The 21,955-nt window shown below is 39.0% G+C and overlaps 1 protein-coding gene across 1 annotated transcript in view; it reads right to left on the bottom strand.

The window, feature by feature from the left end:
- The window catches only part of LOC123511085 (A-kinase anchor protein 9-like), an 84,480-nt gene that overhangs the window by 14,487 nt on the left and 48,038 nt on the right, over nucleotides 1-21,955 (bottom strand). Inside the window, exons 16-31 of the mRNA XM_045266700.1 lie at nucleotides 17,945-18,049; nucleotides 14,437-14,583; nucleotides 13,782-13,943; nucleotides 13,357-13,445; nucleotides 12,988-13,153; nucleotides 12,618-12,812; nucleotides 11,725-11,922; nucleotides 11,247-11,429; nucleotides 10,428-10,526; nucleotides 9,918-10,079; nucleotides 9,465-9,548; nucleotides 8,599-8,757; nucleotides 6,819-6,956; nucleotides 4,322-4,520; nucleotides 3,996-4,066; nucleotides 2,922-3,126 (exon numbers count right to left, since the gene is read on the bottom strand). Of these exons, the coding sequence (XP_045122635.1) occupies nucleotides 2,922-3,126; nucleotides 3,996-4,066; nucleotides 4,322-4,520; nucleotides 6,819-6,956; nucleotides 8,599-8,757; nucleotides 9,465-9,548; nucleotides 9,918-10,079; nucleotides 10,428-10,526; nucleotides 11,247-11,429; nucleotides 11,725-11,922; nucleotides 12,618-12,812; nucleotides 12,988-13,153; nucleotides 13,357-13,445; nucleotides 13,782-13,943; nucleotides 14,437-14,583; nucleotides 17,945-18,049 (2,362 nt within the window). The remainder of the gene's footprint in view (nucleotides 1-2,921; nucleotides 3,127-3,995; nucleotides 4,067-4,321; nucleotides 4,521-6,818; nucleotides 6,957-8,598; nucleotides 8,758-9,464; nucleotides 9,549-9,917; nucleotides 10,080-10,427; nucleotides 10,527-11,246; nucleotides 11,430-11,724; nucleotides 11,923-12,617; nucleotides 12,813-12,987; nucleotides 13,154-13,356; nucleotides 13,446-13,781; nucleotides 13,944-14,436; nucleotides 14,584-17,944; nucleotides 18,050-21,955) is intronic.

The following is a 21,955-nucleotide window of genomic DNA, read 5'->3' on the forward strand; positions in this document are numbered from 1 at the left end:
GCTCCTTAGCACTCTTGAATTTCATCCAATTTGTCTCTTGAAAGAATTTCTTTAGGTTTCCAAAATCTGTCTTGGCATAATTCCATCTTCCCACTTTATATTCTTCATTTCTTCTAGATTTCTCTTCGTCTATCACCTTGAACTCCAAAACTGCATGATCACTCTTTGCTAAAGGGCACTCCACCCTCATCTCCTCAATGACCATTGGCTCTGTACTAAAGACCAAGTCCAGTCTTGACGATGCTCCCTCTCCTCCAAACCTAGTATCTTCTTTGACCCACTGAGTTAACACATTTTCCATTGCCAGTGTCAATAGTGTATTTCCCCATGTTGTCTCTGATCCTTCCATTGACCAGTCCTCCCAACACACCTCTTTACAATTAAAATCTCCCATCATTATAGTTCGTTCACAGCCACCCAACATTTCTTCCAGACATGTTCCTGTATCACTTATCATTTCTTCATATTCCTGTACTGACCATGCATTTGTCTTAGGTGGTACGTACACCACTATGTAGTGCCTCTTTTTCCTTCATTAGTTTCTGCTCTGATCTTTAGCACTTCTGCCTTTCCCATACCTTTTTCACTTGATCCACCTTTATATCTTTTTAACCAGCAACATCACTCCTCCTCCCATCTTACCTACTCTATTTCTTTTCCAAACGTTATATTTCCTTCTCCAACCTTCATCAGGTCTTCTCCCTCTCTCAGTTTTGTTTCAGTAAGACCCACAATATCTGGGTTCTTGTCCCTCAAGTAATCGTTGAGTTCTAAAATCCCGATATCACTCCATTTATGTTGGAATACATTACATTTCGCTCATATGTAAGTTTCTTTAGTCCTTTCTTGCTGTACTTTTCTGGGTTATGAACCACTTCCTCAGTCTCATATCCAAGATTCTCCAGAAAAACTCTTTCTTCTCTTCTTCTGTCCTCTCTTCATTTTTTTCAAAGCCTCCTTTCTCAACTCATTTAACATTTCTCTTTCCTTTTCACCGAGATCTCTTCTCAACCAAATCTTCCTTGTTGTTTCCTGCTGGGCTAGCCTCCATGACTTCTCCACCAATTCATCTACATCCTTTTGTGACTTAAGTTTGATTCTTATTGGCCTCATACCTTCTCTTGTGAACTTTCCAATTCTATGGAAGTCCTCTATTTCTTGTACTAGGTCTTTTCCTCCTCCTGCACCACATTAATGATATTATTTATCACCTTTTTATGTTTTTCTCTCTCCATTTTACTCGGTGTCTTATCCTCCTCCACACCAAATATCACCACACATCTCTTTTTGTCTACAGTTTCCTCACCAATGTCTCATTTGACTTAATAACCTTCACCACTTTCTCAGCTATCTTCTCTTCTATGATCTGTTGATCTATAATTTCAGCAAGGCCCAAAGTTTTCTCCCCTGACTCTTTGATTTCCTTTTCCAGACTTGCAACTTTGTAATTTACCTCCTTTCTTTCCACTTCCTGACTTTTTTTCCATTCAGCCTGCTTCTCCATCACTTTTCCTAGAGATTCTCCACATTTTTCGCAATTCACTTTAATTAGCTTAACTTCCTCTTTCAGTGCTGCATTTTCCTTCTTCATATCGGCACAGTCTCTTTTTACATTGTCATAACTCGTTTCCAGGCCCTCATACTTTTCAAACAGTTTTTCAATTTTACCTTCTAACTCCAGAATTTTCTTCACATAAGTGCTGTGTGTGTGTGTGTGTGTGTGTGTGTGTGTGTGTGTGTGTGTGTGTGTGTGTGTGTTTCACTGTTTGATCTGCTGCAGTCTCTGACGAGACAGCCAGACGTTACCCTATGGAACGAGCTCAGAGCTCATTATTTCCGATCTTCGGATAGGCTTGAGACCAGGCACACAACACACACCGGGACAACAAGGTCACAACTCCTCGATTTACATCCTGTACCTACTCACTGCTAGGTGAACAGGGGATACACGTGAAAGGAGACACCCAAATATCTCCACCCAGCCGGGGAATTGAAACCCGGTCCTCTGGCTTGTGAAGCCAGCGCTCTAACCACTGAGCTACCGGGTGTGTGTGTGTGTCTGTGTGTGTGATTCACTGTTTGATCTGCTGCAGTTTCTGACGAGACAGCCAGACGTTACCCTACGGAATGAGCTCAGAGCTCATTATTTCCGATCTTCGGATAAGCCTGAGACTAGGCACACACCACACACCGGGACAACAAGGTCACAACTCTTCGATTTACATCCCGTACCTACTCACTGCTAGGTGAACAGGGCTACGTGAAAGGAGACACACCCAAATATCTCCATCCAGCGGGAATCGAACCCGGTCCTCTGGCTTGTGAAGCCAGCGCTCTAACCACTGAGCTACCGGGTGTGTGTGTGTGTGTGTGTGTGTGTGTGTGTGTGTGTGTGTGTGTGTGTGTGTGTGTGTGTGTGTGTGTGTGTGTGTGTGTGTGTGCACAAAAGACATTTGAATTCGGTAAAGGTCATGTAGTAGATACACAGTCATAGCGGAAAGTTTGGACGCAAGACATAAACTGTGATTTTGAAATACAGTACACATTTAAAGACATTTAAATGGTACATGACATACCTTATTTGCCTAGCGATTTTCCTTTAAACTTGAGGACCTTCTCCAAACGTGCTGGGATACTTCCTGCCAGTTTTAATGACCGTAGAAGTACAATTTGATATCTTCCTTGGCCGACCAGAGCGAGGCTTGGGGGTAGGAATGGCGTCACCTCCCCCATCACAAAATTTCTTGGGTCTACTTTTGAATTTGCCGCACTCCTATTCCAACATGAGTGGCTATATCTTTACAATTCCCGAAAGTAGCAATGGAGGTAAAGATCAAAGTACAATACAGTACAAGCAAATGTGGGCTATTTATTATGATGTAATATGATGTAATGTGATAAAATCAGTAGTCAAGATGTACCTGTCTGCTGCTCTGGTGGCTGTGATGGAGGTGCCACCTGTGGTGCTGGTGATGGTGAGGCTGAAGCTGCCCGCCACTGCTCAAGCTCCCTCTGGGCCTGATCCCGCTCCAAGACAGCCTGGCGCAGCGTGGCTTCAAACACCTCCTGCTGCCTTGCCATGGCCGCCTCCTTGTTCTTGTTGATGCGTTGTGCCACATCCTCCACCTGTCAAGAATATTGTTGTCCATAAACACTTTTACCTACATCTCATTTCTTCTTTGGACTTCAATTCTGAATCATTCCTTATGTTGTATCCAATCTCAATACATATCTATATTAATCTCCATTACAGTGCAAATGAAAATTCAATGAGCATACAGAATAAGAAATATGAACAGGATACATGAACATGACTGAAAGGAATATCTATGTATGATAAAAACAATTTCAAGACATCTATTGTGAGTGCAATAAATTATGTACTTAAGAATCACGAGTTTTTGCACAAAATTAGACTCCTGCATCTGGCTGTTTCCACCAGTACTAGTCCAGATGTTTGGAAAGTCATTAGTTTCTCCTGCTCCTCTTTTTATTTTTCTTAGAACTGCATAAAAAAACTTTAGCATTATTCATTCACATCCACTTTTATTTTAAAGATCTCATTCTTTTTTCATATGAAGTGGCTTCTATACAGTATAATCAAGCCATCCAGTCAACTAAAATCTACTTTAAAAACATTTATTAATTACAAATTGGATCAAAATGGAAGAACAAAGTACCAAGTGACAGAACAATGACTGTCATTAACATCACTACAAGCAGTTGACAAGTCTAAATTATTTATTATTTCTTTAAATCTTTAACTTATGGATTGCTGTTTTAATTGTGCAAACATACCCATTATATACACCTGCTTTGCATCTGTCACACAAATAAAGAACCTGCTGCAATGAATAAGGCAGCAAACCAGAAAACAAATAAACAATGCACATTCATCATCATTATCACTGCAGCAAAAATCATGGAATCATTTTGAAATGCCCAGCTGTGGTCTCTGCACACACCCACCATCCCTGCACGGTGCACACACTCACCTGTTTGGCCACACGCTCTTCATAGTCCTGGCACAGCTTCTTCTCACGGGCGATGTGCTGTTCCTTCAGGTCTGAGAAGGAACAACTGGTTTTATCACATGTCATATCAGATAGGGAGAATTATCATTGATGCCACAAAAACATGCCAATACAAAATATAATAAATACATTGGAGTTAGAAAAATAAGTGAATGTAGGCAGGAGTGTAGCATTAATTTTTTTCTTTTTTTAATTAGATAAATAAAGACATATAGATCTCATCACCAATTTTTATCTATATTCAATGGGAATATTATAGTACTATGGTTAATATGCATAATTAATACCTAAAATTTGCTGCTGGAACTGTTGTTCTATGCGTGCAGCTTCCCTGCTGGCCTCAAACAGCCTCTCCTTCATCTCAGCATGCACATGCTCCAGCTGTGTTGAGAGCTGCTGCATCTCCTCACTCTTCCTTTGCACGGCTGCTGACAAATGGTCCACCTGCTCCTCATACGCCTTCAGCCTGGTGGTCATCTCCTGCTGCTGGCACAAACAACAGGCGTGATACAAACATAGTACCATGACCAAAATGCTGCTGCTACTGCCACAGTTTTAAGGTTTTCATTTCAAGTTATCCTTTCAGTATAACTCATAATGATGCTTAGTTAGTTACAATTTTACAATACATATATCATGCTGCCTTCAGGTTCTAAACATTCTATGTTATGGATGGTTTGTTTGTAGAATTACTTAATGTTTTTTTCCCCACATCATCAAAAATTTATGTCCTTAACCCCACCAATCATGGGTGGAGCAGTTAAGATAAAAAATCACCCAAAACAAATCTTATTCAATCTGCTCATAACTTTTACAGCATTTAGGAGGTCATACATGCAATATCTTCTCCAATTTCTTTTATGTTTGCTAACATAGTTTTTTTTTTTTTTTTTTTTTTTTTTTTGGAAAATTTCAAAATTTTGAGATAAGAAAACTAGAGTAAAATTTCTATGTTTTTTATTACAATTTTATTCCTTTTAAAACTTAATTATCTGAGATATACTAAGTAACTATATGGTGGTAAATTTGACCTTTAGGCATTGTAAACTTTTTGTTAACATTTTCAAAATATGTATGAAAAAGCATATTTTTTTGCTTTCTTTGTACACATTGTTTTCTTCTATCTCACATATTGACATTGTTTTCTTCTATCTCACATATTGCTATTTCTCTATCTCAGCTCTTTGCATTAAAGGTTTTTCTTTCCATGAAAATATAAAGAATTAAAATTGGTTAATAATTTGGAAAGGAGATGCAGTTTGAATATATGATAACTTTGAGATATGGGCTGTTAAAGATTTTAGTCAATAATCTCACTCAATAGAAGTTAATGACCTCCTGCACTGTAACTATCATCTCTATCAATTATTTCTACCTTCATCTTTTTTTTTGGGTGAGTTTCTTTCCAGAAATATTTTCCTTGTTCAGTTCCTGGTGGTGTTGCAGCACAACAATGGTGTTGTGGTACAGAGAAGCAAAGGCTTGACAGGAAGTGAATGTCCCTTTCTAAAAGTTGTACACAGACATATTGTTTGTGACAGGTACTGTGTATGTACAGTACACATATACACATATAAAATACAGTGGTATGTAATATTATATTGTACAATACAGTACCCATGTACAGATACCGATCTTAAAAATCTACTTTTTTAATATTTTTCATGATGGTTATTATCTGGAATACAGCATTGCAAAATAAAATATATATCTACATTCCTGCCAATACAATACATAATATAACACTAATACAACAACTTCACTTTACTCAGTATGATTATTGCTAAAAGTACCTACTAAATGTGAATGGTCTCTGGAACTGAGGCCTACATATTCTGTAGACTCCAATGCTGCCCCTCTCTCTCTCTCTCTCTCTCTCTCTCTCTCTCTCTCTCTCTCTCTCTCTCTCTCTCTCTCTCTCTCTCTCTCTCTCTCTCTCTCTCTCTCTCTCTCTCTCTCTCTCTCTCTCTCTCTCTCTCTCTCTCTCTCTCTCTCTCTCTCTCTCTCTCTCTCTCTCTCTCTCTCTCTCTCTCTCTCTCTCTCTCTCTCTCTCTCTCTCTCTCTCTCTCTCTCTCTCTCTCTCTCTCTCTCTCTCTCTCTCTCTCTCTCTCTCTCTCTCTCTCTCTCTCTCTCTCTCTCTCTCTCTCTCTCTCTCTCTCTCTCTCTCTCTCTCTCTCTCTCTCTCTCTCTCTCTCTCTCTCTCTCTCTCTCTCTCTCTCTCTCTCTCTCTCTCTCTCTCTCTCTCTCTCTCTCTCTCTCTCTCTCTCTCTCTCTCTCTCTCTCTTGACTTCTTTGACCAAACATGCTGTGACATCTTTTCTAGACTTATCTAGCAGTGTTACAAGTCAAGATTTCTTAAGTGTTGTAAATAACAGAATAACTAATTAGTAAGTATACAAGATAAAGCTTTGTATCTCACTGAATCACATTTCATTCTCGACAGCAGAGCATAAACACAACTACAGTATTACCATGCATACACTGCTGCCACATGTAAGAACATTTGTTTGACAGAAAAAAAAATATATAATATAAATAACAACTTCCTATAAGTTTATACAATTAGCATATGGAAGCATGAACAACTGACTGGATGGGGGATTTAATCACTTGAGGCCCTTTAAATTTTCACCCAAATTCTGAGATTCTGGCCTCCTTAACAAAGTATTTCATGTTCTACCATTTGTATTTCAGACTACACAGACTACAGTTCTCACTAACTACAATATTCAGACTGCACAACACACATCAGAATGTGACTAGTAATGGAGATGGACTACTCACTGTGGCAGGGTGTTGGGGGATGGGGGTGGAGAGGGGCATAGGAGGTGCATCCTCCACCTCTTCTGTCAGCTGCAGGATCTCAGCCTCCCTGGCCTCCAGCAGCTCCTGGGCTGCTTTGAAGTCCTCCTCAAGATGAGCCTAGTTGGTGTAGAATGACTCTTACTTATTTGTCACACTTCTCATAATTGTTTGGACATTCCTTTAAATTCTTTTGAACTGACACCTTCAGTGAGCCTTTTCTTTCTGACCTTGCCCAAACTTCACTGATTTTTTAAAAATAAACATCCCAACATTCATCTCATCTTTCCATTTGCTTAATATTTCTCATGCTTTTATGTTCCACTGTTTTCCCGTCTTTCTTCTATATTTTTCTTACATTTTCTTTTTTCCATATTTACCTATTTATCTAATCTTTGCAAACTTTGACTTTACAGGATAAAACATAGCAAAATACACAGCAGGAAAAAAATTGCAATACATACTGTAAGGATATCCTTTCCCTCAAAAAAATGAATATAAAGGAAAATAATATATATATGTGAAACAAATAATAAACAAAACAAAATTATTTCAGCTCATGTCACAAATCCATGACAATTTTTTTCTATCTTTCATGGAAATACTTGTACATAGAAGCATTAAACCTTTTTTTATGAAACTTGAAGCTCTTGACTAGATTTGTATGTACCTGTGAATTCATTACTTTCCCCACTGATGCAGTTTGATCTTGGTACAAAACTAACATCATTCAATGTGGAATGGTCATTAATACTGAAGAATATACAGGAGATCTGTCTATACAAAAGATAATCAGCAAAGCAAGTATTACAAAAAGGCAGGATGTAAATGGTGCGCAAATTAATTCCAAAACTACACAATTTGTGTGAGAAGTGCCATACTGCAGCATCCTCACTGTCTTTGTTCCAAGCAAATGTTGCAAGAGGGCATCCAGCTTTTCATGAAACACAAGTAACAATGAAATTCAATCTGGCTGAAACCTAGTGAAGTCACAACAAGGAAATAGCAGCAGATGATCAAGACAAGCACAGCAGAAACCGAGTACTACTGCCACACTGAGCTTTACCATACTAAAGATCGTTTTAATATACTTTATTGGCTTCACAAAGTCAATAGCTCATTGTGTCCACAGACTAGTCATCTCTGATGACGTGCATCACTACATCAAGTTTTCTTCAAGAAACAGCAAAAGTTCTCATTCAGGGAATTTTCTGGTTATTCTAAAAGTTTAAGTCTTCTTATCTTTGAGCTCTTTTCATAGCTTTTGAGTCCTGTGGTGGTGAGCCCATCATGCATTAATTTTCCTTCTCATTTGACAAGATTTCCATGTCTGTATTGCCAAGCAGCATCTTAAAAAGGTAAAAGTTGAATATGGACAGCTTTTGGTCTTATACAATGACAAAAATCAAATGGTTGATAGGATATGCCATCATGATGGTGACATTTCACTATGCTACCATTATGAAGTAAGCAGAGATTAATTTGAATAGTTATTACATGCTGAGTTTATACATGCTCTATCTTTCACACAGTAAAGTTTCAAAATTATAAAAATACCATAATATGCTGTTTTTTTGTGTCATCCCAGTTCTTTGGAAGGACAGATACAAAAAAAACTCTGAAACATCACTGCACCTTAGGGAGTTAGTTTGTTAGTATTGAATGTTGTCAGTAAAGTGTCTGACATTTTGCAATATGGTAGAAAAGTTAACACACGGTTTCCAATCAATGCAAAACTCATTCCATACTGCTGGGCATCTACCTGATAGTCATTAAGACTTCGAATCTCCTGGGTTAACAGTTCAATATGTGCCTTATGTACTGTGATCTCCATACTGGTAGAACACATAGCGTCATACTCCTCCCGGGACAGTGTGATGCCCACTGCTGAGGAGCTATGGCTGCGTGGCGAAGCACCACGCTGCCCCATCACACATCACAAAAAACAGTGCAAATAATATATTAAAGGCATAGCAAAATGAATTAAAGAAGATTAAAGAAATTTTAAATATAGCACACTGCAACTAAGATATACCACCCAGTTTCATTCAGTTTATCCATTTGAATAATGAAAATCAAACTAATAATTATGATTTAAACTAAAGAATGCAGGACACAACTGAACTAAACATGAAATGGTATAAAATAGAATTATCACTTTCAATATACACAGCAGTTCATCATTTTACAGCCAATCTTACCTTGTATATAAATGACTTCATGATCCATTTGTAGTATTGTTTCAAGTAAAAATGATCAGTAAATCTTATTTCCTACATGTACATCATCAAAGTGAACTACAAATGACTTCCAAAGGTTTTGTATCACAGTTCCATCACTGTCAACAAGTAGTGGCAAGAGCAAGGGATGAATAAGATCAAAGCAACAAAGAAAAGAAATGTTTCAGCAACACTCCATCACTGATGACTGTAATGCACATATACATATTGGGTGAATGTTTCCTTTTTTAATAATTTCTGATCTTGTGCCTTTTTTTATCTTCTTTGCATAGTCCCGATGATGTAATCCCAGCATGTAGGAATTCCTCTCTTAAGGTCAGCACACCAAATACATCATATGAAGTTATTACCTCTGCTTGAATGGACACACTGAAAGTTTTGTGATTACCTGTGAGTCTGTGTGGGAGGATGCAGCCTCACTGGCAGATGTGGACTGTGACTTTGGCTGCTCATCCTCTGTCACTTCTGAGACCTTTGGAAGGAAGAATTATTATAAACAATATCCAAATAATATCACTGTAACAACATTCAAACAAGTAAAGGCATCATGTCATGATTTAATTGTATTTGTATTACTTACACCTGTTCATTTTACATGTATCACACACTCTAACCACATTACCATGCTGTGCGCAACCTGATACAACTTCACATGTTGCATCATACATCAAAAGGTTAATTACATACACTAAAATTCCTGTACCTACAGCACACTTCTCTGCCATCCACAGCTGTATTTGACATGTCACAGCTTGATGGTCCTCTAGACAAGTCCCTTGAAGCAGCGCTACAAGATGTGATACTTAACACAACTTCTGCATTACATAACACTCTGACTCACCTGTGAAAGTTCAGGAGGCGGGACTGTTTGAGCTGACATGAGAGAAAATTCAACAAGTGAGGGTTGAGTGTGGACTGAATCCTCTCCTGGTTTACTGGACATCTGCAGCGGCACTGGTGACACTTGAATGACTGCTGCCTCTTTAATGCTGGCATCATGAACCTGCAATGCATCATATCATAGTTCAAGTATGTAATAAAAAGAGGAGTAACACTGCCTGAACTCTTAAGAATGTCATGATGTCATACAAACATTGTAACTTTATATATCGTTTGTCAAAATTAAAATTAACAAAATTTACCATATCTTAGATTTTTCTAGTACTGAAGGATAACTAAAAAGGAAAAAAAGTGATGTAATGTTTGAGCAGAATTAAGTAAGTGACTCACAACACACTTGATTTCCCTCTTGTATATGTTACATGATTTTCTTACACTTCAGTATTTCTCTAATTAAACATAAGTGTGAGTGTAAAAGGAATATTTTACACAAGTGACAAAACACACTCACCAAGCTGGGCATCTGCTCTGGTTCTCCTCTTCTTAACAACTCTTGCTCCTCACTCTCATTCAGTGAATCAACAAACTCCTTACCCAGCACACCAGACAGCTGTGGACAAAAAAGTTAAAGATAATTTAGTTACTATAACATGTCTACAAATGAGATAACAAACATCTCAGTAAGAATTCTAAATGTTTAATAAAGCTGTGAACAACTCAAAATAGTGCTTGACTAAAACTGAATTAAAAGATTATTGTCTAAAAAGTTTTGACTGTGCCTTTAGAAATAAGTCTCTATCATGAGCAGTGTCAATAAACACAAATTATAAACTTCTATCTCATGAATTAAACAAAGCATGCCAGTAGTGATAGCCACAAGAGTAGTCCCATTCTAATGGGATATGAGTCACAGTGAATGCATTAGCATAATGTAGTATGCTTTATGAGGCTGAACAGAGAGCACCACTACACCTTGTCAAGATGTCTGTACAGAATTTAATCTACAGACAATTTTCTATCATATAAACTGAAGATTGCCAAAATAAACAATATCTTCCATAGTAATAGCAAATTTTTATGATGAGAATGACATGATAAACAAGGAAACAAATTATCTTCAGCAAACTAAATCTTCACATATCTTTTATGGAAGTATTACACATCAGAGTAATACTAATGTACATCATCAAATGTCAGATCAAATAGTTTTGAATAAGTAGATTTGTATGCCATTGAAAAAATGTAGCAGACATTATATAACTGATTCAGACCCATCTCCAGGCACAGATTCACACCATGCCAGAGTCAGGGAATCAGGGCCACCACTCACCACTTGTTGGGCCTCATACAAGTTCCCTTCTCCTCTGATGAGAAGGTACACCTTCTGGATGGCACACATCAGAGCCTTCACCTTGTTGCTCAGCTCTGAGATCTCTGCATTTTTATCTAATATGAGGTCCTCAGCCAGTGAGGGAGACAAAGAGGATGGCTGTTTGATTTCACTGAGTTCTTTCTGAAGGAGGAAATAAGTTAAGGAAGTCAAAATGAAGTATGTGTGTAGCATTGCAATAGGATGCTTTAGGAACCTGATAAGATTATATAATTTGATATTTTTGAAGTTTTTAATCTGTCTTTAATAGAAAGACATCTTAGTAGACACCTCTAAAGCTAAACTGGTGAATGTTTTGGAATTTCCTCCTATAATTATTCAAGGAGACAGCATAATGAGTAGACATAGAAATAAAATACTTGTTATGATGTTGTAGGTGAAAATAAACCAAGGAAATAAGCAAGTCATATGTTCTCACCTGAAGGGACTGGATAAGGTGAGTCTTGTGGGCAAGGTCCTTCTCCAGCTGGGCATGGGTGACAGCAAGATGGTCCTGAGCAGTCTGGGGAAGGCTGTGTGGCTGAGCAAGAGAGGCACTTTGAAGTTGCTGCAGCTCACCTTCACGGTTAGTCAGTTGTTCTCTGAGGCTGGACAACGAGTGCTTCAGCTCCTCTACCTGCAACACACCACCACCATCACCAACACCAGGATCAGCACTGAGTGAAGAGTGTAAGATGTTAGTATGTCACTCCTCAGTAAGAAGTGTGTTGCTTAAAGATGATTGGTAAGAAACAAAAGGAAAAGTGAAGGTAAAAGGAAAAATGAAGAGAAACTGAAGTACTAGTCCTGAAGAAAAACTGATGATTCTGGGATTAGTACATAGGGGAAAAAAGTGCATCACCAAGAGAAAAATTGGTAAGTAACATGGAATGAAATCTTTTATACATTTATGTTTAACTTATTTGAAAAAGATAAGGCAACAATATGCAAGTTGAAAAATTATTACTGAATATGATTTCCAGTACAAATGTTGAAGTGATAAAAGAACAGTGTCATAGAAAGCTTAAAAGTAATAAAGTGAAGATTGACATCACTAAAGGTACGAACAGAATAGATTACAATGTAATGAAGTAGTCTGTGGGAAGAGTGGAGGCTGTCATTTCAATGAGTTTAAGGACCTTACATACTACTAAATAGTGCCTGTCAGGATCAATCCTTTGAGGAAGAAAGCTGGGTAAGTGAGTGGTCTCCAGTTAGGATGCTTATAAGAATGGTGGTTGTCTGGACCACAAGTAAATTACAAGCACATCTTCTGGGTGTATTTTCAGTTTCTAGTGTTTCACTGTTACAGCATCCCTCTGTATCCCTCACCTCTATGCTCTTTTTGGTGAGCTCTTCTCTTTTTTCCTCCAGGTCTTCCTGCAGTAGTGCCAGCCGTTGTCTCATGTCGGCCGCTGCCGGGTGGTCGGCACGCCTCACCTCGTCCAGTCGTGCTTCCAGGCTGGAGATCTTGACTAACTGCTCTCTTGACCGTTCCTGGAGAGTGTCTCGCTCTGCTGTTATTTCCTGAGGGGAAAATCATTGCTGCCTTAGGAGCTACCTATTTTTCTATTGTCATCAAAATGTTAGGAATGAAAAAAAATCGTTGTTTAATGAGTTCACCCAGTGAAACTACTATATTCATACAGATGAATAAACTTAAATGGAACAATGAATCGTTAGCCTAAATTCTGCCACTCACCTCAAATTCTGCCTGCAAATTCTGTATGGTGATCTGCAGATCTTTGTTGCGCTTGATGGCAACCTCGGTGGTGCACTCCAGGGCCACCAGCTGGTCCTCCAGGCGACGGTCTACAGTGGATGGTGACAGTCTGCCCTCACCTCCATCCACAGTCACCTCTACATCCCTGTGGAAGAACTCATGTATTTATCTTTTACAGTACAAAGTTCAGCTGTCATCATTTCTCTAGTTGACTTTTATGATACAAGATGAATGTTATTCAAAACACTAAATGTGCCCACCAAAACACAGTGAACACTACTTGATAGAACAAATTAATCATCTCAAATAAAGATGAAAATGTAAAAGACAGACCAAGACAACACTCACTGTGCAGAAATGTCCTCCAGTGAGCCCGACAACTGCATGGCTTCCAGACCTCGTGTTGTGTCTCTCAAACGTTTCTCAATCTGCCGGAACTGTAGTGGGAAAAGGCAACAAACATTTGTTATCCTTATTAACTAATGCCTGATAACTAATTTTACAAATTTGTAAAATATTTAAAGCTAAATACAGTACTTGATAATTTCATAAGCGTGATTCATTAATGATAAATGCACACTCATGAGTACACCACAATGAATCCTCAGTATAATGAAGCATAAATATGGTTTAACCATAAACATATCTAAAGAAAAATCTATTAATTTCTACATTATCTTAAACCATTTATTGAAATCCATGATCTTCACTTCACTTTGATGTATGTTGTGTTGAAATAACTTTAATACAATAACTAATGCAAGCATCTGTACCATGAGTGAGGAGGAGTAGATGTCCTCCTGTAGTTCAGACAAAAGGGAAACATTGTGTTGGCAAACATTCCCTTCTGCCTTTGCCTCTGAGACATCTCGTGTTGTGTCATCTGCTGACTGTCCATCAACCTGCATCCTGTCCCCTGGCTGCAGCTCCTCCACCTGAATCATAAATGGCATGAGCAATTTGACAGAGATGAATAAGTTTATATACAAAGAATCACTGTTGATTACACAAAAAGTTACATCTTACACACACACACACACACATACATGCACACAGATACATGAATACTAATCAACTAAATAACAACACATACACAAACCACTTCTAGCAAAAATTACATAAAAAATCAAACAATTTTCCGAGAAACAATTAAAGAACCCTGACACCAGGACTTAGGAATCCCAACATATTTGCAGTGCCTGAGTAGTGTGACACTCCAGAAAGATGAAAAAAACATAAAACTAAATGAGAAAAGAGCATCAGGAAAATAAGCACCAGTTGACAGAAGACTAAAAAAGTAAGCAAATATATAAACAGAACTAATGAGTATACCTCCAGCTCCAAACTATAATCAGGTAAAATACGTACACACACACACACACACACACACACACACACACACACACACACACACACACACACACACACCTGGGAGGAGAGGTGTTGTGCCTGCTGCTTAGCGAGAGTGAGTGCATCAGCCAGTTCCTGCACCTGCTCATGAAGTTCAGCTTCCTTCATACAGTGGCTGTCCACCTGTGACTCCAAGGACTGGATGATCTCCCGCAGGTCACAAATCTGATATTCACGTGGATGTAAGCAAAGCAGCGTGTTATAACCTCTCATGACATCAATTATTATTCTATTTGCATTGATCTTTATGTCACACAACTCATTCTATATTGAATTTTGTTGCTCCTGTTTTTTGTTACACCAATATCTCCAAAATAGCCCCCAAAAAGTTGTTGTTGTTGCAAATTTCAGTAAGATTCATCCTTTTCATATAGCACTTTTACCTACCATACATCATTAGGTCATAAATTTGCTGCATAACCGATAAAAAGATAGTATCAGCAGTCTGTTCCTAATTGCAGAACTTTTAGATCAATAACAAAAAATGAAAAAACATCAATTAAATAATTTTCACCTTACAGTTAACATTGCAAATTTAATTCATGTAAATCATGACATAACAAGGAGTCAGGTACAAGATAAACTGCAAGACATGAATTATCCAGTGTGAGTCATACAAGTGACCACTTGATGACTGGATGAGGAACCTGACACTGACCACAGGCTGACTGCTAATCACTGTCACCATCATTCTGAAAGGCAGCCTCCTTAGAACCATGGTAATGTGGCTCCCCGTGAGATTTTGATCTATACTAGGGGGACAATCATAATTTAGCTGTGCCTCATTCATACTTATTCCAATACCCTTACAAGCTATTATGTGCGAGGCATGTTTCATAGAGGGACTGTCACATGGAGGCCTGATGGCTCCCTGCAGCTTCCCTTGTTTTCTCACTTTTTATCAAAACTGATAGAAATGTTTAGGTCACAGTTTCTTCACTTCTTATGTGACACACTATCCCTTCATCACAACTACCAGGAGACATTTCTTTCATTCTAGTCATCTCTGAGTATTAATATTGGATAAATACCACAAAATCTATTGTCTTAATCCTTATTTCCTTGCAGATACTAGTAAAAATTTTGTACAGGGCTTTTAGTGTTGTGAATTGTATATTGAATTGTTGTGTACTACAAAAAAAGGAATAAGCAACATTCCTGGAGAGCTGCTGTGGTTGTCCATGACTGTAAGATGTCTGCCACTCCCCCACCTCACGGTTGTGTGTCTGTGTCTGTGACTGTCTCCCTTTTATTCACTCTGAGTTCGCTCGAGTTCTCTGGTATCTTTCTGAATGAGGTGAATCTAAATATGAAAAATAGGCTTCTTGACAAAGGATTGTCTTTTAACAGAGCTAAGTAATAAAAATCATAAGAATCAATCAATAAATCAATTAACCAATAATAATAATAATAATAATAATAATAATAATAATAATAATAATAATAATAATAATAATAATAATAATAATAACAAAAATAATAATAATAATAATACACAGGCGCAGTACATAGCGTGGTTAATAGTTACCAAAAAACTCCCACGTTCGGTACTTCCGCACTAGGGCGGTGTGGGCAGAGTTAGGCTACATCACAACTGATTATCGCTGTGTTGCGTACCATTTCAAGGTGCACTATGTACCAGCTGACTTTTTTGCAATTGCTGTGCACGGTACTTTCCGTGCTCAGTACTTCCGTGCACAGTACCTACACCTGTGTAATAATAATAACAACAATAAGTCAGTTATCATTATAATTGTACAAACAGTATTTTCTGAAACAACATAATGTAGTTCAATTTCCCATTTCTATGCAACTCTCTTTTATATACCAGCAGGTGACTGGCTACCAGAACACCAAGCAACAACTTTTCCTAGTGATTCCCCAAATAGGAGCAGAACTACAGAGGTAAGGTACTCGAGTGTCAGGGGATGAGTGTCATAAATGGTGTTGTTTTCATCTTCAATGTCAAACAAACCTTTGATACAAATCCTGCCTGTAAACAGTCATCATGAACCATGCACATCTCTTCCCTGGATGTGGCATTTCTTACATTCAATCATGAATTATATCTCTTTTTTTCATGTTGGTACCACTTTGTGTGAGCAGCCTGACAAATGTGTGGGAGTTATAATGTACAAGAAAATAAATTAACTACACGTGTGAAGTGCATCATGCAGTGTAGGTGTAAGCCCCTCTGAGACTCACACACTTGGAGGAGGAAGAAATCAGTCACCAACACATTTATTACACAAGCAATTGTTTTATGGAAAAGTTCTGGCTTTTATTTATTCCTCGAAAAATAAAAAATTTCAGAAGACACACAAATAAATCATCTATGTGGTGCACACAGTCTCATAGCTGCAGAACAACTGGAGAACACTCCATATATACAGGAGAGTAGACCTAGGCTTGACAGTACCAGTGAAATAATGACAAAAGGCAGACTGCTGTGGCTCTGCTTTATGGATACTGAGAGTGAAGATACTGTGCATTATGGAAATCAAAGGTACAGGTTTGGATCTTGGAGGAGGAAACAGAGAGCAGCATGTGTAACAGACCAGCTTCACACACATCTGTGACTTAACAAAATAAATACTATGAAATGGTAAAGGCTGATCCATTTAAACATGAGACCTCCATTTCAAATCAATAAGAAAGCAATAATAAAGGCAAAACAGAAAAAAAGCATAACAAGAGAAAAAATACTTTAGCTACCATAAAAAAAACTGCAGAGAGAATAACCAAAAATTTGCTTTGAGAAATAACAGAAAAAAAGTTCACCAGATATAACAGCAAACACATCAGTGAACACATTCATGCATGACTATGTAGCTAGGATGACTACAACAATGCTGAATTTATGATCACATTAAACTAGTGACAGATGACAGGATGAAGGAACAGACAGATGAATATGTGGTTGAAAATGTCATGTCTTACAATTACTATGTGTGTGTGTGTGTGTGTGTGTGTGTGTGTGTGTGTGTGTGTGTGTGTGTGTGTGTGTGTGTGTGTGTGTGTGTGTGTGTGTGTGTGTGTGTGTGTGTGTGTGTGTGTGTAATTCACTGTTTGATCTGCTGCAGTCTCTGACGAGACAGCCAGACATTACCCTACGGAACGAGCTCAGAGCTCATTATTTCCGATCTTTGGATAGGTCTGAGACCAGGCACACACCACACACCGGGACAACAAGGTCACAACTCTTCGATTTACATCCCATACCTACTCACTGCTAGGTGAACAGGGCTACACGTGAGGAGACACACCCAAATATCTCCACCCGGCCGGGGAATCGAACCCCGGTCATCTGGCTTGTGAAGCCAGCGCTCTAACCACTGAGCTACCGGGACCGTGTGTGTGTGTGTGTGTGTGTGTGTGTGTGTGTGTGTGTGTGTGTGTGTGTGTGTGTGTGTGTGTGTGTGTGTAGATGGGTGGTGTGGGTACGGATGTGAGATAGGAGCCATATAAAAGGTATCACAAGTAACTGGAAAGGGACTAAGGAGGGAGAATAAGAGAATATTATTACCTTGTCCTTAGATGCTCTGTTTTCAACTTGCAACTCCTCTTTTTTGGACAGAGCCTCTTGCAGCTCCTCAGACTTTTTCCACAACTGTCGCTCTAAGTTCTCCACCTAGAGCAAAACACCAGAGTGAAGAGAGGGTAGAGTGAGAAGATGGACAGTTAGCCGAGAGAAAACTAGGAGGATGAAATGGCAAAGTGGTTTGAGCCAAAATGAGAGCAAATATCTAGAAAATAATGAATGATGGAAGAAAAGGATGAAAATGGAAAGAAAGGATATTTAAGAGAAGGATGAAAACTGGAAGTAAAGATGTTTTCATGATTTACGACTGACAACAGAAAAATAGAACAGAAAATAATAGAAAGTATTGGGCATTTAACAAAGAAGACAAGCTAGTATTATATTACAATTAATTTTCTCCCACTTTGTAATGACATACAGAAGGTCAGTACATACTAAACTATCCTCTCTTAGTCATGCATGTACATGTACACAGAGCCATTCACTCACACCAAGCATCATGGTGTTAGGGGAAGCATATTTTGTACACCAGAAACTATTTAGTAATGCAGTTTAATCTGTAGCAATGTATGTACACCCAGTCACAGGGGTTGGTTAGTAGTGGGAAAGACTGTTATTGTTACCCACAAATCTAGTGATAGAAACATTAAGAGGATGCTGTGCTGCCTCTCTAGGCAGCAGAGTAATGCACATATCAGCATTACCAGCATTACACCACCTGAAGGCTGCACTCCACCAGTAATCTCTCTTGTCACCTTCACAACAATTTATCTCTTACATCATTACACACTTTCTAATCAACAAAATCAACAAACTGACAGCACACTACATTACACTGTTACACACCACATCCCTCACAAATAATGACAAGACCTGTAATGAACTACAGCCTAGTATGCAAAGAAAAAAATACTAATAAGACAATATATAAACATATTTACAGTAAAGGTGCAGAAAGAGAACTGCAAGCAATCATCATTATGCAGTTCATTATTTAATTTCCAATATAAATATGTACACTTTTCAATTTTCACAGTTTTTTTATGATGACCTCTGGAAGGTGTCTGGTTACCGTTTTTTATTCTAAATATGTATAACCCACCCAAACTGTTAGGCTTCTTCACTAACTTATTTCTCTTATGAAAAGACCGACTCATAGAGCAATGTATCAGGAAGCACCACCTCCCTCACGCTCACTGCTAAGGGACACAACACAAGTCAGACACACACACACACACACACACACACACACACACACACACCACGGCCCGGTAGCTCAGTGGTTAGAGCGCTGGCTTCACAAGCCAGATGACCGGGGTTCGATTCCCCGGCCGGGTGGAGATATTTGGGTGTGTCTCCTTTCACGTGTAGCCCCTGTTCATCTAGCAGTGAGTAGGTACGGGATGTAAATCGAGGAGTTGTGACCTTGTTGTCCCGGTGTGTGGTGTGTGCCTGGTCTCAGACCTATCCCAAGATCGGAAATAATGAGCTCTGAGCTCGTTCTGTAGGGTAACGTCTGGCTGTCTCGTCAGAGACTGCAGCAGATCAAACAGTGAATTACACACACACACACACACACACCGTAGTGTAGTGGTTAGCATGCTCGACTCACAATCGAGAGGGCCGGGTTCGAGTCCCGGCGCGGCAAGGCAAATGGGCAAGCCTCTTAATGTGTGGCCCCTGTTCACCTAGCAGTAAATAGGTACGGGATGTAACTTGAGGGGTTGTGGCCTCGCTTTCCTGGTGTGTGGAGTGTGTTGATGTGGTCTCAGTCCTACCCGAAGATCGGTCTATGAGCTCTGAGCTCGCTCCATAATGGGAAAGACTGGCTGGGTGACCAGCAGATGACCGAGATGAATTACACACACACACACACACACACACACAAGTATAAAGAAGCACAGAAGAGGGAAGTCAGTGATGTTTCTTTGAACATACACTAACATAACCCATCAATTTTCTCAAGCATTTCAACATTGCCATCAGTTAGATGCTGGATAGCAGTGAATAGTATTTGAAAGTCAACATTCACTCTCTCTCTCTCTCTCTCTCTCTCTCTCTCTCTCTCTCTCTCTCTCTCTCTCTCTCTCTCTCTCTCTCTCATTCTCTCTCAACATTTGAGACATTTGTTCCATTATTGTACATCTTTATCATCATATCAGACTCTGCCTCAAAATCTTATTTCAAATAGATCTGTAAAATCAATGACTGCTTCACAGATCACCTCATATATACAAAGCTCTCTCTCCATGTTCAGTAAGGGGATGGCCACTTCATTTCATTAACATCATGATAAGCATGACACATTCAGCAAAGGTTAAGTAAGTATATTATTTTGGTGCACAGTAACAGTATGAGCACACCTGCTGATGACAGCAACTCATGGTTGGTGAGGAAAGCAGTGTTTTGTCATATCTTAGGCTGATGTCATGCAAGACCATTCTAGTTTCACCAATATGCATATACATTAAAGACCAGTTGTTGGTTATATCAAGAATATTTCTGAAAGAAAATCTGAGCATCATAACTTAAAAACTAGGGCATTCTTGCCTGCAACTACCTAAGAATTCAAATTAATTCAGTCTATGTCTCATTATCTTGTAAAAGCAAGTATAATCTAGGCTAAATAGACTAGTGTATTTACCTAGTTGTAGTTTACCTAGTTGTAGTTTTACAGGGCCTGGGCTTTATGCTCGTGTGTGTGTGTGTGTGTGTGTGTGTGTGTGTGTGTGTGTGTGTGTGTGTGTGTGTGTGTGTGTGTGTGTGTGTGTGTGTAATTCACTGTTTGATCTGCTGCAGTCTCTGACGAGACAGCCAGACGTTACCCTACGGAACGAGCTCAGAGCTCATTATTTCCGATCTTGGGATAGGTCTGAGACCAGGCACACACCACACACCGGGACAACAAGGTCACAACTCCTCGATTTACATCCCGTACCTACTCACTGCTAGGTGAACAGGGGCTACACGTGAAAGGAGACACACCCAAATATCTCCACCCGGCCGGGGAATCGAACCCTGGTCATCTGGCTTGTGAAGCCAGCGCTCTAACCACTGAGCTACCGGTGTGTGTATTTACCTAATTGTATTTACCTAATTGTAACATACGGGAAAAGAGCTATGCTCGTGTTGTCCCGTCTCCATATCTATTAATGTCCAGCTTTTTCTTAAAATCATGAATATTCCTTGCGTTGACCACTTCCACGTCTAAACTATTCCATGCTTCCACCCTTCTATGAGGAAGCTATATTTTTCACATCTCTCCTATAAGTGGCCATTTTAGTTTTTCCCATGCCCTCTCGACATTCTTCCATTCCACATACACAGATCTTCCCTATCCATTTTTCCATGCCAATCATCACTCTGTATATTGCTATCAGGTCTCCCCTTTCTCTTCTGTTTTCCAGGGTTGGAAGTTGCATTCTTTTCAGTCTGTCTTCATAAGTCAAATCTCTTAAGTCAGGCACCATTTTGTTGCAGCCCTCTGTACTTTCTCTAGTTTCCTTATGTGTTTCTTTAAGTTCGGAGCCCACTGTATTGTTGCATATTCAAGCCTCGGTCTTATCATTGCAGTAATTATTTTCTTCATCATTTCTTCATCTAAATATCTGACGCCACTCTTATGTTCCTCAATAAGTTCAATACTTCTCCAATTATTTTGTTTATATGTCTCTCTGGCGATAGGTCATTGGTAATTGTCACCCCAAGGTCTTTTTCTTCATGACTGGTTTTATGTCTTCATTTCCTATCTTGTACATACTCCTGATTCTTCTTTCACTCTTGCCAAACTCTATTTTCTTGCATTTTGTCGTGTTGAACTCCATTTGCCATGTACAGCTCCATTTCCATATTCTGTCCAAGTCTTCCTGGAGTAGTTCGCAATCTTTGTCACATCTCACTTTTCTTAACAATTTTGCATCGTCTGCAAATAGGCTCACATAACTGGACACCCCATCCACCATGTCATTTATGTAGACTGCGAACATTACTGGTGCC

This window comes from Portunus trituberculatus, chromosome 31, assembly GCF_017591435.1.
Source record: "Portunus trituberculatus isolate SZX2019 chromosome 31, ASM1759143v1, whole genome shotgun sequence".
NCBI classification, from domain to species: domain Eukaryota; kingdom Metazoa; phylum Arthropoda; class Malacostraca; order Decapoda; family Portunidae; genus Portunus; species Portunus trituberculatus.